The sequence below is a fragment of the Ammospiza caudacuta genome, chromosome 6 (genome assembly GCF_027887145.1).
Source record: "Ammospiza caudacuta isolate bAmmCau1 chromosome 6, bAmmCau1.pri, whole genome shotgun sequence".
Lineage (NCBI taxonomy): Eukaryota > Metazoa > Chordata > Aves > Passeriformes > Passerellidae > Ammospiza > Ammospiza caudacuta.
In genome coordinates, this window is record NC_080598.1 from 39,451,660 (window position 1) to 39,469,123 (window position 17,464).

At 36.7% G+C, this 17,464-nt stretch overlaps 1 protein-coding gene across 3 annotated transcripts in view; it reads left to right on the top strand.

Annotated features, from left to right (window-relative positions):
• The window catches only part of ARHGAP5 (Rho GTPase activating protein 5), a 46,982-nt gene that overhangs the window by 7,698 nt on the left and 21,820 nt on the right, over positions 1-17,464 (top strand). For all 3 annotated transcript variants that reach the window (XM_058806238.1, XM_058806240.1, XM_058806239.1), the window contains exons 3-4: positions 3,038-6,936; positions 16,460-16,607. In XM_058806238.1, coding sequence (XP_058662221.1) covers positions 3,214-6,936; positions 16,460-16,607 — 3,871 coding nt within the window. In that variant the 5' untranslated portion in view covers positions 3,038-3,213. The remainder of the gene's footprint in view (positions 1-3,037; positions 6,937-16,459; positions 16,608-17,464) is intronic.

The following is a 17,464-nucleotide window of genomic DNA, read 5'->3' on the forward strand; positions in this document are numbered from 1 at the left end:
TCCATTTGGAGAACAGTTTAATGATGATTACATATTAAATATGAAGCCATTATAATGTCAGTTTTTTACCAGTTTTATTACTTAATTAACACAGATTTTGTTCTGTGACTTTGTACAATCAGTGCAAAGTAGGAACTGCATTTAAAAAAAAAAACCAAAAACAAACCCATGCTGGTTTTAAATATCTTTAATGATTCATCTTCTACTATGGTTAAAATATTTTATGTCAGAACTTTAATGAGAGACTGATGTGTTTGTTCTCCCTTTCTCAGTGTCTCCTTTCACCTTACTCTTTGTACTTACTTGCTTAAAAATGTATCGATTTAACAAAACATTTTGTAGATGGAGGAGGAACAACTTTTGCTACTGAGGATGTAGAGTATCTGAAAGTATTGATTGTTTCTTATAAACTAATTGCAAATTGACAGTGTCTTCCTGATGAAATGAAGTAATCATGTGGATGAAGATTTTTGTGTTCTACTTTAGTCCACATGAAATCTGTATTGTGCTGTGGCAAACAGAAAACATTTTATAGTGGAAGTGCTGACTGAATTTCTCATTCTAGCAGTTTGAATGATGCTACTATGATAAGCTTTGCTTTAGAAAGAAAACACTGGGTTTATTTGTAGTAATATAAATACTGCTTGTAAAGGATGTTATTTTTGCTAAGTATTTTTATTCCTGGAGCCACTTTCTGTTAGGTCCAAATTCTGTGTTTTAAGAATATAATAAACACAGTGGAAACAGTGAGAAGCAAAATTTAAAATATGACTTGTCTTCCTGAATAGGTCTTTGAGTAATCTTATTTAACTGAAAAAGAATTCTAAAATCTGGCATAAAAGTTTCAGTTTTTGCAATATAAAAGCTCTTGAGTACAAAAATAAGGTGTTCACCTTAATTTTCTAATGAAGTTGATACTTTCTTCCTAAAAAAAGTACTTTCCTTTTCTGTGATTTCCATAATGAACAGCTGGTTTTATGTGTGTAGTTTGTATTTTATATTTTGGTTAGCTGATTGTTGCTAAGCAGGACAAAGTATATAACATTAACATTTCAGTATTGATGCTTGTTATACTTTCATTCTGATAAGGACTATTTATAGGTATATTTAAGTACATTTGTGTTGTTACTTTGTAATCTACAAATGTAAAAGTAAATATGTTAGGTACAATAGTATCTGCCTTTCTTTTATAGTGCCATGTAATAGTTGTCTTTTTACCAAGAAAATGAGAAGTATTTTTATAAAAATATTTTCAGAGAGGATAGAACAGTGCAGGTTGGAAGAGACCTCTGAATGTCACCTTGTCCAGCCTCCCTGCTCAGGCAGGCTCACCTGGGGCAGGTTGCCAAGATCTGTGTCCAGGTGTCTTTTGAATACCTTTAGTGCAGGAGCCTTTACAACTTCCCTGGGCTAACCAGGCCAGTGCTCAGTCACCCTCACAATAAAAGAAAGTGTTTCCTGATGTTCATATGGCATCTTCTGTATTTTAATCTGTGCCCGTTGCCTCCTGTCTTGTTCCTGGGCACCAGGAAATGAGTTTGGCTCTGCCTTCTTTTCACCTTTCCCCCAAATATTTGTACACATTGATGAGATCTTCCCTGAGTCTTCTCTTTGCCAGGTTGAACAGTCCTGGCCTTTTCTTAAGTGAGAGCTGCTGAGGTGCTTTAGCCCCTTGCTGCATTCTCCAGTAGTTGTGGATCTCTCCTGTGCTGTGGAACTGGAGAGTGTATCAGGTGTGGCCTTAGCAGTGCTGCAAAGTGGGAAGGTTAACCTGCCTTGGCCTGCTGGCACTACTTTGCGTGTTGCTGCCCAGGGTGCTCTTAGCCTTGTTTGCCAGGTGCACCCTGCTGGGTGGTGTTCATGTCCTCTGGGATCCCCAGGTCCCCCTCTGCACAGCAGCTCTTCATGCGGCTGCCTCAGCATGTACTGGTGCATGGCTCATTCCTCCCTGCAGGCAGGACTGGATCATTTGCTGCTCCTAATTTATTCATCAGCAGACTTGCTGAGAATACCTTCTCCCCCATCATCCAAGTTATTAATGGAGATACTGAACAGAATTGGACCCAGTACTGGCCTGCAGAGTGCACTGCTGGTTACTGGCCCCCAAGTAGATTTCATGCCACTTGTCACCATCTCTGAGACCACTCATATGGGTATTCAGTTTTTTCTCTTTCTCATAATATAATTGATTCAAAACCAGCAAATGCATTTCCATCTGCAGTATGCATGCGCGTAAAGTCTTCTGATTAATAACTGAGAGTTGGTGGTAATTGTTATACTTGATGACAGCTTCAATAAAGCCACTGGAACCTTGTAGTAATTCTGTGGAACTTTGAAAGTAGATATAGTAGCTTTTGTTTCCAGTTAATAGAAGTTTGTTTTTTTAATAGAGACAGATGGAATGAAACAACAACATTGTAGTCTTAAAATCTATACATAAGTCCTACTCTTTGTGTTTGTATGATTTTGTTTTTCTGTAGAATTCCTGTTCGAAACATTTCCTTAAAAGCAGTTTGCTGTTAGTATACCAATCAAGTAGTCTGCTTCTGGATATAGGTAGCAGCTGGGCCAACTGCCTGCTTTTACAGCTACTTGTTTTGAAATTTTCTTTACTGCAACCTGAGCTCAAACCTACAAATGCACACAAAAGCAATGTTATAGTTACAGATGAGCATGATACCTAGTAAAAATTTGAGTGTGAATAGAAGTGCATGAATATTGGGTTGGGCTTAGTGGTTTGGGAGTTTGGGTGTGGGTTTTCTTTTTTTTAGAAGTATGCTGCTCAGCTATCAAAACAGCTGACAAACTACTACTAAGCTGTGCCTGAAATCTGTTTATTTTAAATCTGTAGTATAAATAGCATTAGCATTACTGAATTATGAATTTATGATCTCATTCAAAGTAGTTGTAGAATTTTCATATACACAAAAAATCAGGGTCATCAAGCTGCACAAGTGCTTCTTAAAATCTCTTTTCCCTCATGAATATTACAAAAAAATACCTGCAATCTTGATATTTTTTTCTCTGTATTTTTTAGGAAGATGATGCTCCTTGTCCAAGTTATCTGAGGTTCTCTTAATCACAAGCTGAAGCAGGAACAACTGAAGGCGATTTCTAAACCCTGGATATACAATTCAAATTTGTAGGAACCTTTTCCAGAATGAAAACCACATACAGTTACCTTGATAATTGCAAAAGGATGAGAAGAAAGTTATGATGGCAAAAAACAAAGAGCCACGCCCCCCATCTTATGCTGTTAGTGTTGTTGGACTGTCTGGAACTGAAAAGGATAAAGGCAATTGTGGAGTTGGAAAGTCATGTTTGTGCAATAGATTCGTTCGTTCAAAAGCAGATGAATATTATCCTGAGCATACCTCTGTGCTTAGCACAATTGACTTTGGAGGAAGAGTTGTTAACAATGATCACTTTTTGTACTGGGGTGACGTAGCACAAAGCGGTGAGGATGGAATTGAGTGCAGAATTCATGTAATTGAGCAGACTGAGTTCATTGATGATCAGACTTTCTTGCCTCATCGGAGTACGAATTTACAACCGTACATAAAACGTGCAGCTGCCTCCAAACTGCAGTCCGCAGAAAAACTCATGTACATTTGCACAGATCAGCTAGGCTTGGAGCAAGACTTTGAGCAAAAACAAATGCCTGAAGGGAAATTAAACATAGATGGGTTTTTATTGTGCATTGATGTAAGCCAAGGATGCAATAGGAAGTTTGATGATCAACTTAAATTTGTGAATAATCTTTACATCCAGCTCTCAAAATCTAAAAAACCCATAATAATAGCAGCAACAAAATGTGACGAATGTGTGGATCATTATCTGCGAGAGGTTCAGGCCTTTGCTTCAAATAAGAAGAACCTTGTGGTCGTGGAAACATCAGCAAGATTCAATGTCAATGTTGAAACATGTTTTACTGCACTGGTACAAATGATGGATAAAACTCGTGGTAAGCCTAAAATAATCCCCTATCTGGATGCCTATAAAACTCAAAGACAGTTAGTTGTTACGGCAACAGATAAGTTTGAAAAACTTGTCCAAACTGTGAGAGACTATCATGCAACTTGGAAAACTGTTAGCAACAAACTGAAAAACCACCCTGATTATGAGGAGTACATAAATTTGGAAGGAACAAAAAAGGCCAAAAATACATTTTCAAAACACATAGAGCAACTCAAACAGGAACATATTAGAAAGAGAAAAGAAGAATACATTAATGCATTGCCACGAGCTCTTAATACTCTTCTATCAAATCTTGATGAGATTGAACTTTTGAGCTGGTCAGAAGCCTTGAAGGTAATGGAGAAAAGGCCTGACTTCCAGTCTTGTTTTGTAGTGCTTGAAAAAACACCCTGGGATGAAACTGACCACATAGATAAAGTGAATGACAGAAGGATTCCATTTGACCTTCTCAGTACCCTAGAGGCAGAAAAAGTTTATCAAAACCATGTGCAGCATCTTATATCTGAAAAAAGGAGGGTTGAAATGAAGGAGAAATTCAAAAAGACTCTTGAGAAAATCCAATTCATTTCACCCGGACAGCCATGGGAAGAAGTTATATGTTTTGTGGTGGAGGATGAAGCATTCAAATACATCACTGATGGAGATAGTAAGGAAGTGTATGCTAGGCATCAGAGGGAGATTGTTGAAAAAGCCAAAGAGGAGTTTCAGGAAATGCTTTTTGAACACTCAGAGTTATTTTACGATCTGGATCTTAATGCAACACCAAGTACAGATAAAATGAGTGAAATTCATGCAGTTCTGAGTGAAGAACCTAGATACAAAGCTTTACAGAAACTTGCACCTGATAGAGAATCTCTTCTGCTTAAACATATAGGATTTGTTTATCACCCAACTAAAGAAACCTGTCTCAGTGGCCAAAACTGCATGGACATAAAAGTAGAAGAGTTGCTTGCCAACAGTCTCCTGCAACAGGACCACGGACGCTCAAATTTATACCATGATAGTGCCAACATTGATAAAATCAATCTTTTTATTTTGGGCAAAGATGGCCTTGCCCAAGAATTGGCAAATGAAATTCGGACACAATCCACTGATGATGAGTATGCATTAGATGGAAAAATATATGAACTAGATCTTAGGCCAGTTGATGCCAAATCCCCATACTTGCTGACTCAGTTGTGGACCTCAGCCTTCAAACCGCATGGCTGTTTCTGCGTGTTTAACTCTATTGAATCACTGACTTTTATTGGGGAGTGCATTGCAAAAATAAGGGCTGAAGCATCTCAGATAAGGAGAGACAGGTATATGGCTAATCTTTCATTTACATTAATATTGGCTAACCAGAGGGACAGTGTTAGCAAGAATCTGCCTATTCTGAGGCATCAGGGACAGCAATTGGCTAACAAGTTACAGTGTCCTTTTGTAGATGTGCCTGCTGGTACATACCCACGCAAGTTTAACGAGGCCCAAATAAAACAAGCTCTGAGGGGAGTACTGGAAGCAGTTAAACACAATTTTGATGTTGTAAGTCCAGTTCCCACCATTAAAGATCTGTCAGAAGCTGACTTAAGGATTGTCATGTGTGCCATGTGTGGCGATCCGTTCAGTGTGGATCTTATTCTTTCACCTTTCCTCGATTCTCACTCCTGTAGTGCTGCTCAGGCTGGCCAGAATAACTCCTTAATGCTTGATAAAATAATAGGTGAAAAGAGACGCCGAATACAGATAACTATTTTATCATATCATTCTTCCATTGGTGTAAGGAAAGATGAACTTGTTCATGGATATATACTGGTCTATTCTGCGAAGCGAAAGGCATCCATGGGAATGCTTCGAGCATTTCTTTCTGAAGTTCAGGATACAATTCCTGTCCAGTTGGTGGCTGTTACTGATAGCCAGGCAGACTTCTTTGAGAATGAAGCAATCAAGGAACTCATGACTGAAGGAGAACACATAGCAACAGAAATTACTGCTAAGTTTACAGCTTTATATTCATTATCTCAATATCATCGTCAAACTGAGGTTTTCACATTGTTCTTCAGTGATGTATTAGAGAAGAAAAGCATGATTGAAAGTTCCTACATGTCAGACAGCACAAGGGAGTCAACACATACAAGTGAAGATGTTTTTCCAAGGTCTCCGAGAGGAGGTTCCCTTGACTATAATTACCCGGATTCAGAGGATGATGCTGAAGGACCACCGCCTTACAGTCCCATTGGTGATGATGTAAGGTTACTTCCAGCACCTAGCGACCGTTCAAAGTACCGACTGGATTTGGAAGGAAATGAGTATCCTGTTCACAGTACACCAATCAATTGTCACGACCACGAACGCAACCATAAAGTGCCTCCTCCGATAAAACCGAAACCGCTTGTTCCAAGAACCAATGTGAAAAAACTGGACCCCAACCTCCTGAAAACTATTGAGGCAGGTATTGGCAAAAACCCCAGGAAACAGCCTTCTCGAGTGCCTGCAGCACCTCCAGAAGATACGGAGCAATCTGACAACTATGCTGAACCTATTGACACGATTTACAAACATAAAGGCTTTGCAGATGACATCTATGCCGTTCCAGAGGATAGTCAGAATCGTATTATTAAAGTTCGAAACTCAATTGTTATAAATACCCAAGGTGAAGAAGAAAATGGGTTTTCTGATAGAGTATCCAAAAGTCATGGGGAAAGAAGACCTTCAAAATACAAGTACAAGTCTAAGACACTGTTCAGCAAAGCCAAGTCTTACTATAGGAGAACCCATTCGGATGCAAGTGATGACGAGGCTTTTACCACCTCCAAAGGTAAAAGAAAAGGAAGGCATCGTGGAAGTGAAGAAGACCCACTTCTCTCACCTGTTGAAACATGGAAGGGTGGCATAGATAATCCTGCTATTACATCGGACCAAGAATTGGATGAGAAAAAAATGAAAAAGAAACCTCACAAAGTAAAAGAAGATAAGAAGGTAAGTCAATTAATTTAAATTTTATTTACAACTTCTGGTGCATTGTAAAATGGGAAGAGACAAAATATGCAAGAGTTACACCCTCATTTGAAGCAGGTGCTTTAAAATTTTCAAACTATATTTGTTTGATTTTTTTCTCTTAAGTTCCTGTTAGGTTGCTTGGAACTAGCAAACCTTAGTGAATGATATAGTTTGTCTATCAATATAGTCAGCTGTTCAATAAATGCCAGTTATTTTCATCTCTGCTTACATGTGGAGGCTTCCTTCCATTTGAGTGAGGTGCTGTGGTTTTTTTAAGGAAAAAGCTGCTTTGTGCGTTCTTGAGTAGAACCGATTCTTTCAGTTGTTGCAGTTTTTGCTGTTGGAATGAGGTTTAGGGCTGGTGAATGAAAGGAGTGATTTCTTTTTAATTCTTAGTTGTCTAGCTGGAACTCTAGAGCAGGGTCATAAAAAGAAAAGCTTATGTAGTAGTTCTACTGACTGCTGCATTTTCCTAGTGTGGGCAAACAGGTAATCAAGTTGAAAGTTGTACTACCTTTATGGTTCTCTATAAAAACAGAATAAAGGGAACAAAACAGGGAAATAAAGGGAAAATAATAGTTGCAGTTTACTTGAAAAATGTTTCATCTTCATGCTTGAGTGTTACTTATTTTTTGACTGGCTTTGTGGTGTGGATTCTAGATGTACATTCTTTACAGTTTAGGTTTTCATTTTAGGCCAGCAGTCATTGTATTAGGTATAGTTTTGACATGAAATCTGGAGTGTTCCTGATCAGTTAGATATTTTCTTTCTTGTCTCAAAATAATCTGACCTTTGTAATATTATCTTTTGTAGCATTTTTAAAATGTCACTTTTTTATCTTAAATCTGATGGTACTTGAATAGCAGAAATAAGTTTTGTTAAAGTAGAGCATAGTTAAATTTAACTAATAGATGAAATTCTTGCTGGTATGCAGCTGTGATTTGAATTACACATGACTTATTTAAAGGCCACTAAATTTTCTCAAGGCTTACTCATATGCATGGATAATGATGTCTTGTGGGTATAAAATCATATGGTTAAAAATACTTTGAAGTTATTCTTTTGGAGAAACTTGGACTTTTAAAAAAACTGTAATTTATATACTTTTAATAGAATCATTGATAATATCCAGAGTTGAAAGGTACCCATAAAGGTCATTGAATTCAGCTTCTGGACTCCTTTTATTTTAAATAATCTTTCTACATAGAAATCAAAATGCAGTTGCATAATCTTCCTACTGTCGCAGCTGTGTTGAGTTAAAAGCAACTTACTCTGAGTTGAATATATTTGTGTTAAACTGAGTAGATCACTATAGTGGGGGGTCTTCTCTTCCTAAAATTGTCAGAAAATCCCCCAATTGCTCCAACAAAGCCTCCACTTCTGGTTTTGGCCTGTTGAGAAGAAGCCTAAGCTGGGAGTTTCAGGCTGTTGTAATTCTTGCAGTGGATAAGTTTCTTGAAGAATAGAATTGTTTTAAATTTTGGTTGGTTGGTGATTTGTTGGTTATGGGAGTGTTTTTTTCTGAAGGAGGGTGCTGTATTTTACTCACACGTAGCAAAGCTGCTGCTATTAAATTAGTAAAAACTTCTAATAATTGTGGACATGATTGTAATTAAGAAAACAAATTTGACTTGGTAGCTCAAATGTTTGCATGTTTTCCAAGTATCTTGAGTGCTCAGTGCTTGTGATGAGTAGTGACTTCTCCGTGTGTTGACTTGAATGAAGTTGATGTTAGAGTAGTTCCAGTTCAAGTGAGTCATTCTAGTTCATTATCTGTTTCTTTGGGTTTTTTAGCAGTTAATTTTATTCCAGAAGAGATGCGCATTTCTAGTTTTTGGAACTACTTCTGGATGTTTTCCTGTGTTGTTTTGGATGAGTGACTAGTAGTCTTTTATTACAGAAACACAAAAATTATTCAAATGATATTGTCCTTGTCAAGTGTTATTTGGTCCATGCAAGAGATGTTAGTGCACCACTATTTATGGACTGCTTGATGGGTTTTCCTGAGAATTGTGACCCCTTGAATGTGAAAGAGGTAAATAGAGCTTGTGTACTTCTTTCTGGCTATTTCTTAAATCTCTTACTGATACTTTTTCTGAATTTTTCAGCTCTATGTAAAGGGAAAATAGGGTACATGTGTAACTATTCTTGCTTTAATTATAGTGATTCTGAAGTACAGAAATCTTACGAACAAAATGAATTGGTTTGGAAAAACTTGAATTTTAAAGTCTGGACTCAGAATTTTCTTTTTCTAAGATTATTTTTTTTAAAGCCCATGTAGGATGTAATGTTCTTGATACTCTTGCATTTTTGTTGGTTTGAGATGTGGTGTTTCTGGGTGGGTTTCTTGTAGGGTGTCTCAGGAGAGACACGACTGTGCTGAAGGATGCTCATTCTGTCCTGATCCTTTCACGTCCAGTGTCCCTACTCAGGATAGAATCACATTTTAAAACAAGGCACTAGGACAGATATAGGGAGGCAGAGAATGGATGTAAAGTGATTGTAGGGTTCAGGTAGAAAAACTGAAGGGAAAAAGGCAAGAGTTGGTGAATGGGAAGGGGGAAGCAAGATTTGACAAACAGTAGAAAAATGAACTGCTGGAGTTTGGCAAACACACATGTATCAAACTTTAAAAATCTATTGAGGACAAATGTTATTAAAGGCAGAAGTAAATACTCAGAATTGTGCTACTTGTTGCTATTTGGAAGCATAAATTAAAATGTTTTACTGTGGCAAGTATAACGATGTCAAACCTGTGGCAAGCAGGTAACATTACTTGCCAGGTCACATAAGGTTTCTTTTTGCCAAAAGAAACAATTTAAAACTCAGACCAGTTAAGCAAGTGTGCTTTGGTCTGAATTATTTGCCTGTTATTTTTGTCCATAACACTGTGCTGGTGTTCTTAGATCTTGTTTCAGTATGCTGGTAGTCAGAACTGGAAGAGCATCATCCTTGAGCTCTTCTTACAATTATCACAGAAATAATTCCTCTGAAGATTTTTATCTCCTCATTCTTACTACTCTGAAAAACTCATCCAGAGCTTTTATTTCCTCTGTACTGGTGAGGAATATTGCAATTCCTAGTTTTCACCCTTCCTTATTGTATCCTTTCTCCAGAAGTGTTTCTTTTTTTGGCCAGTCACCAGTGAAGAGAAAATGGCTACTTCTTGGCCTGAGTTTTAGAAGATTAAAAACAAAAAAAAAAGGAATTTTCCTCTGAACCTGTTTTTGAATGAGGATGACTGAAACTGTGCATAGTATTACAAGGAATGTCATAACAGTGCATCACACAATCCAAGTGTTTGCTGATATCAACTAGAAGCTACTACCCAACACAATTGTGTGATTGCACCCAACCTTTGCTTAGCTGCAGTTGCTGCTGCTTTGGGTACCTTTGGCCTGCTCATGTCCTTGGTAATTTCCAGGCAATGACTCCATACTGCACAGTACAGGTGGTTTATTGTACATGCACACGTGTAAAGTACCTGTACATTACAGCATGTGCTACAGGCACATTACAGCACGTAAGTTTGGTTAGTTGTGCATTCCAGTGCAGGATTTTCCCATTACGCTATGACTTTGTCCTTCTTGTTGCTGAGTATCCTCTTTTGTCTGTTCCTCCAGTTGTGGCTGTAGTTTCCTATATGCCATCACCACGTGCCTTACTAAAATCTAGATTGGTAAAACCAACAGATGGTTCAGTCTTTGTCTCTAGAAAAGAAAAAGTGGAAAAAACTGAATCATTATAATCTAATTTGTGATACACCCACCTTTATCCTATTTTATTTTATTAGCACATATGTTCTGAGAAGATTTGTGATAAGACCTTGCATGTGCTATTAACAAGTGAACCATTGAACTTTTTCTGGTGGGGATAAATATGAAGAGCAATAAGGAGGAGGAGGAGAAGAAAGCAAGCAGACTGGCTTGAATCACAGGACTTGTTAGCCAGGTTCATGTGTAGTTGTGTGTGCACAGTGGGCTTGAAATATTTCAAGTGCATGTTGTTCAGTATTTGAAGTGCGTGTTGTGTGCTAATATTTGTTTAACCGTAGTGGCCTTCTTTTCTTCACCTGCAGAACTTCTTCTGTAAGGTTTCTCCTAGGAAAAAAGCACCTTGTCCTTTCTGCCTTTAAACAAAATAGCAAAAAAGTGCATTTTGCTGAGTGAATTCTCCCCTATGTTGGCATGCTTTCCATGTTCCATTATTTATTTCCTTCATGGTGGTCACAAACTTAAGAGGAACTGAGCACACCTTGAAGTGTTAAAATGCAGCTTTGCCTCAGCTGTTTCTCCTTTGCCAAGTTAGTCCTCTCCAGCTGAGATGTGTGCTCATTCTTCTACGTGTCTTTATCCAAAACTGGAAGTGGCAATTACAATTAGATGCTTGTCTCAATTAGAACTTTTAACATTAAGGTCTAGTGTAAACATCAGTGGTGTTGGTACACATGGAAAGCACAGGGCTTGCCAGCTGTATCATAAATTATTTTTGTTTTCAGTTTAACTTAATGAGTTTGGAGATGCAAAACAACAGAAACTGCAGAGAATTTCAGGTCAGGAAAGGGCATGAGGATTCCTAGAGGAAAAGGATCTTGCTGAGGGAAGCCTTCTGATATCTTAGATAGGATGAACTGCTTGAGTAGCCTTAAAGCTGCAGCTGATGCCTTTTATGCATTAATATAAAGCCCAAACCACAGTAGTCCTTGGCTTTCCTTTGCCTCACTGTGTAAACAAGCCCAATGTAAATACTTTAAAAAAATATTTGTAAGTTAGTATGGAAGAATTATTGTTATTATTACCATGAAATAATAGCTAGTTATTTTTGACCTTTGTCATAATTTAGTAATTCCCTCTTCAGCAGGAAGCCTGCCTGATGTGGAAACCTGTAGCAATTCCATATAGTGACAATTAATAACCTTATTATTTGTTTTTACAATGGAATTGATGAGTATTAACACTTTACCCACCTACTTTAGAGCTCCTCTCTTTGTGAACACTTTGAGATATATTCAGTGTTGGATTTAGGCTGTATTTTTTTCACCTCTTATAGAGAGAATAATTGTTTAGGTTTATATTCTCCACAACATATCAAGAACAGCAAATATCCTGAATGAATTTTTGCAATGGGTGAGGCAGAGCCTTCTCTTGAATTTTTTAAGTACTTCTGAAAACAAATCCAAACTAGAGAGATCTTGTAAACAATATAGTAAATTAACTGCATAGTGATAATTCTTTGGCATGCCATTGCTAAAATCTGGAAAAGTTTCACTTTTTAGGTTCTTTGGCCAATAACCTTTGATTATTCAAGGTCTGATTTTTATTTTTTTTTTGTGTGAATGCAGTTTCCATATTGCTAAATTAAATCTGAGAAACAGTGTTTTAAAACATTCTGCCTTGTAACCCTGTCTGCAGACAACACTCATTGCTTCCAAAGAAGTTTGTCAATTACCTCTTTCTATTTTCCTTTATACCAAGATGATTGTAAGATACTTTTTACTTTAAATTAATCTGAAAACTTTTCTCGGTATTTTAGTAGGAAAAACCCGCTACCATCTTCATGAATTCTCACATATTTTACTCTGGCTTTTTAGAACACGAAGCAGTGCATTTGTCATCTCTTTTTCTATGCTTAAACTTGCTTTTTGCCCTTAAAATTTCAACACTGTATGAAATTTTATGTAAAAACTATTATGGAAATAGTGTGAGGAACTGTAGATCCCATGTATGTTGATCTCAGTTTTAGTAAGACTATGCTAAACATGTGAGCAATGGGAGATCAACTTAGATTTTTATTCAGCTGTTCTTGTGTAAATTCACTGGTTAATTTAGTAAAATACTGTCTACTTCAGACTGGAATGTGCAGTGATTTTTTTTTTTCTACTGAGAATTATAGGAAATACCAGAATCTGTACTTTCAGGTTTTCTCTTTTCAAATTTAACACTCTTAATATGCATATTTAGAGCCATATGTCTTCTTAAACCTTTGTAGTTTAAAACAGTGTAACAAACTGGAATTCTAAAAATGGCAGAAAGCATGAAGGGAAGGAAGAGCATGTTAGGGACAGTGATCTGCATTATTCATATATCATGCAGTTTCTGGAGAGCTAGCTGTGAATTAGAGATTACAAATACTTTTATTAAGCCTATAAAATGAATGCTGTTCTCAGTGCGTGGTTTTATGAAGTATTTTACTAGTTCTGAAAATACTGACTTTGCCCTCCATGACCCTAGGGCCGACTGCAGATGAAGCAGGCAGAAAATTTCCTTTGCATCAAAAGTAGTAGTGAAGTCTTTTGGAGGTAGGGAAGTGGCTGAATTTCTTGTTTAATAAAGAAATAATTAATGGATGTTCTGGTGGGATGGTAATGAGAGGAAAAAAAGCCTGTCTTGAACAGAAGGCTTGCTAAAGTAAGCAGCCCATCCATAAAGAGGCTTGATAGGATTTTGGCAGTTTTTAGTTTTCTAGATTAATTTTAAAAGGTTGTATTTATGTGTGTTGTCCTCTCAAAACTCACAGCTGGCTGAAGCCTTAGCCTAGTTTCTCTCTAGATGACGAGTACTGCTTAGCTGACTCCCTAGTTCCCGTGGTCAAGAGGGTTAAGCTTAGTATTCTTTATATTTGTATTTTTGAAGTTAATGTTCTTTGTAATAATATTTCTGGTTTTGAAATCAAGACTTGGATACTGTACCATGCTAGAGCAAATGTTTTTATGTTTACCTTGTCTTACATTAAGAGGACTTCAGCTAATCTTTTGCAACATGTATTTTGGTGATTGAAGTACTGCAAAAGAAAGCAGTTTTGCAAGTAAATGCAATGCAAGGCAAGTGTGGAATTCTCAGAGTTAAAATGCTTTCCTGCCACAATATATAAGGATCAGTTGGAGGTTTGGCGCTAACCTCTGCTATGGTATGAAGAGCAGTTGTCTTTGGCAAGGAGCAAGTGATGAAACCCATGCTGAAAGCTCAACATAAGTGCAGCAATCCATTATACAAAGCCCCACAGATCTCTAGGAAAACTAGGGATTTCAACTTTATGGTCTTGGGCTTGTATTTTAATTACTAGCATGAAAACAGTGGTATGTGAACAAGGAGCTTTTTGCTAGGCTTAAGTAACAAAACTTTTGTGCTGGTTCCTGTCTTAAACTTTAACTTGGTGCCCATTAGTCCATTTTTCTGATGATGTAGAAGAAGCATAAAAGTTGGTTTTGGCTGTGCCTGGATTGGTACTTGCTGCATGCAGTATTACGTGACTGCTGCATTGGAAGGCGTAGGTGTGTGGGGGGATGATTGAACTAAAAATATCTGGGGCAAAATCATGATCTCTCTGCCAAAATCTAGGAATTTTTAAGTGGTTCACCTTACTCAGGTGCTGTTTAACTAAATGAATAATTTGATGTTTAACAGTTTCTTTATTGTTTCATTAGAGATCTTTTAAAAGTTAATTTTACACAGAAAAAATGATGGTAGTCATTGTCTTGACTAGCAAATCTAAAAGTTCCATTCTATGTCTGATGGATCAGAAAAAATGCTGTTTTCTCAGAGTGGGGAACAGGGATTAAAGAAGAGCTTTCACTGAGACTTACTTGTGTTAGCAGTAAGACCCCATATTTTTTTCCCTCAAGTCAGTTGGTCTTTAGGCAAAATCAGGTCTTTAGCACAGAACACCTTTTTGTTCAGAACAAGTTTTCCACTTAAGCAATCTAGACTTAGGAAAGTATGGAAGTCTAAAATCAGGAAAGAGCATGTTGTTTTTTCTTAAAGCCTTAAAATTTTACTTTTGATTTGCAGAAGTATTGTTTTTGAAGATCATGTAGCTAGTGTTATTTGTGGGAGGATTTGATTTATGCTGTCAGTGGAGAGTTTATGCACTCACACACCCTAAAAGAAAGGAAAATAATGAGAGAGAGGTATTTTAATAAATATTGGACAGGAGAGATGCAAAATACATAATGATAGATAATGAGAAATAGCTGATAAATTTACTGTTGTAACTGTCTGGTGAAATTGTAGTTTCATGATTTTGGAATAGTTTTGCAGTGGTCATCTCTTCTACTCTGCATTTAGACCAGTTTGCAGAGGATGTCAGGGTTGGGGTTTTCTCTTTCCTTTTTCTCTTTATTCTTTCATTCTTTATGTTTCATTAAGTTCTTTAGAGAAAAAAATCTCACTTTTCAAATTAGGGATTAAACTGTATTCAGGAAAAGAGTTCGTATGAGAAACCTTTTGCATTTCTGTGTGCATAATACCAAATATGATATGGCATTCCCTTGCAACCTGTCTTCTAAAAGCAGGCCAACTATTAGAAAAGAGCATTCTTTAATTTTGTAGCTGTGTCCAATATTTCATACCATTTCCAGGTATTCTATGCAGATAATATTTGTAATTTTCATAAATTTCTGTAGAGTCTTAGCTTATAATTCCATTTATCCAACTGCTTTCCAAGAGACACACAGAGCCTTTTCTGTCTTGTTGATCTTAGCTATACAGTCTTGAGTATATCTTGCTTTGTTTATTCTGTGGTGGTGGTGATGTGTACTGAACACCTTGGGAAAAAGAAATTGAATTGTTTTTCCTTTCTTTTCTGCCTTCATATATGTATCTAAAATGATCTGACATTATCATTTGACAAAGATGTTTTCACTGAGTTTTACATGTTTAGCTTCAGCTTGGCCCTTTCAGCTGTTGCCCATCTGAACTGGATGCTGCCTAAATAAATACTTTTGATGTAATTTATATTTTCATCACTATTCAGGCATGAATTATGATATCTGATACAATACAATTCTTGTAGTCATCCAAGGCTGATTTATCAGTTCCACTGATAAAAGTCCTTCTCAGTGGAAAAAAAATAAAACCGGGAAAATTCTGTATCAAACTCACCATCTTAGATTTGGTTGTGTAGAAACCTCCTTTTGGCTAAAATCCTGTGCCTGTGACAAAGCATTCATGCTTAGTGTGAGTGCTGAAACTTTAGCTTCAAGGCTTTATTGCTCGTTAGTCGTTCTCCATGATCATGTTTCTTGTGTAGTTGCAATATAAAGATTATTTAGTATCTTTAGGTATGTGCAGAAGACACCAACTTTGTTTTGGTGAATGACACTGGAGTTTGACCCTTGCAATTTCTGAAGAGGTGTGGTTCAGGTGTGGTTCCTGTGAGCACTGCTGAAAGACTAAACAAATCACAGCACTCTAAACAAGTGCTGTCTTTACTTCTCTTCCTGTAATAATTTCAGTTACTGATATATGGGTTAATCCTGTTCCTAAGGTAATGCAAAAAGGATCAAAACTTATGGAAGTTTAGTGCTTTTTATCTAACGTATAATTACTTTATAGTTAAGTACTTCGTAATTTTAAAAGTACATTTAATTTTTATTCATTCAGTTTGCTGTAGAGGAATTTTAATGTCTGATAGATGTATGATATGGTTGTTTACTGACTGATTGAAATATGAGCTGGTTAAAATTTTGCTTGAATATTACTTAAATAACTCTGTTTTATTGTAGCCGAAAAAGAAAACTAAGACATTCAATCCTCCAATCCGTAGAAACTGGGAAAGTAATTACTTTGGGATGCCCCTACAGGATTTGGTTACACCTGAGAAACCCATACCTCTGTTTGTTGAAAAATGTGTGCAATTCATTGAAGATACAGGTAAGATAGGAGGACTGTTAGAGGAAAGACTTTCCCATTTTGCATAATGAGTAATACCTCTCATTTTCTGTTTTAAAGTACTTTTAGAATTTTATCCTAGAAATAAATAATTGGGGGCTAGGTGCATTTTAAAAGTAGAATGTGTTTTCTAAATTTTATGTGTAATATGTGATGGTTTTTTGACTTTATTTATACAAATACTTTAATACCTTTTGACAAATGTCTGAGGTTTAACATGTTCCCTGTAATTAATAAAACTTACATCACTTTCTGGTGCCAAATGACTTTTAACCCCATGGCAGTCCAGTCTTACATGTCTTACTGTTGCCACTGTGTTTTATTTAATGTATTTAAAAGCTCTGAAATCTGCCTTTTGCAGTTATAGAAAACAGGTGTTTGAAATGGTTTCTGACTTAGTATCTTTAGTCTGCTCGCTTTTTTGATTTTGAAGGTAAACCTGATTTTGCATTTTAACTTGTTGCAGAGACAGAAACACTTATTTTCTAAATACTGTGTAATACTCCATGAAAAATGTTAATCTATTGAAGATGTAATTTCCCAGTTTAATGTAAAATATTAACATATATATGTGTTTACACTAGGGTGAAATTTCACAGTATGGTTTTCTCTCTCTTATCTCCCTGGCTTTATGGTTGTGTTTGTCCCTGCTTTCAGCCTATTTAGTGTGTGACCATGGGGCAAGTAGGACGATTTTGCTGGTCAAACAGAAGACTACAGTTAGGAGTGGGGACTTGTTTTGAGGTTTGGGAGTATCCTTGGTTGGGTTTTGTTTGGGGTTTTGGGCGTTTTTTTGTTTGTTTGTTTGTTTTTAAAGATTGTGAGCACTAGCTTTCAGC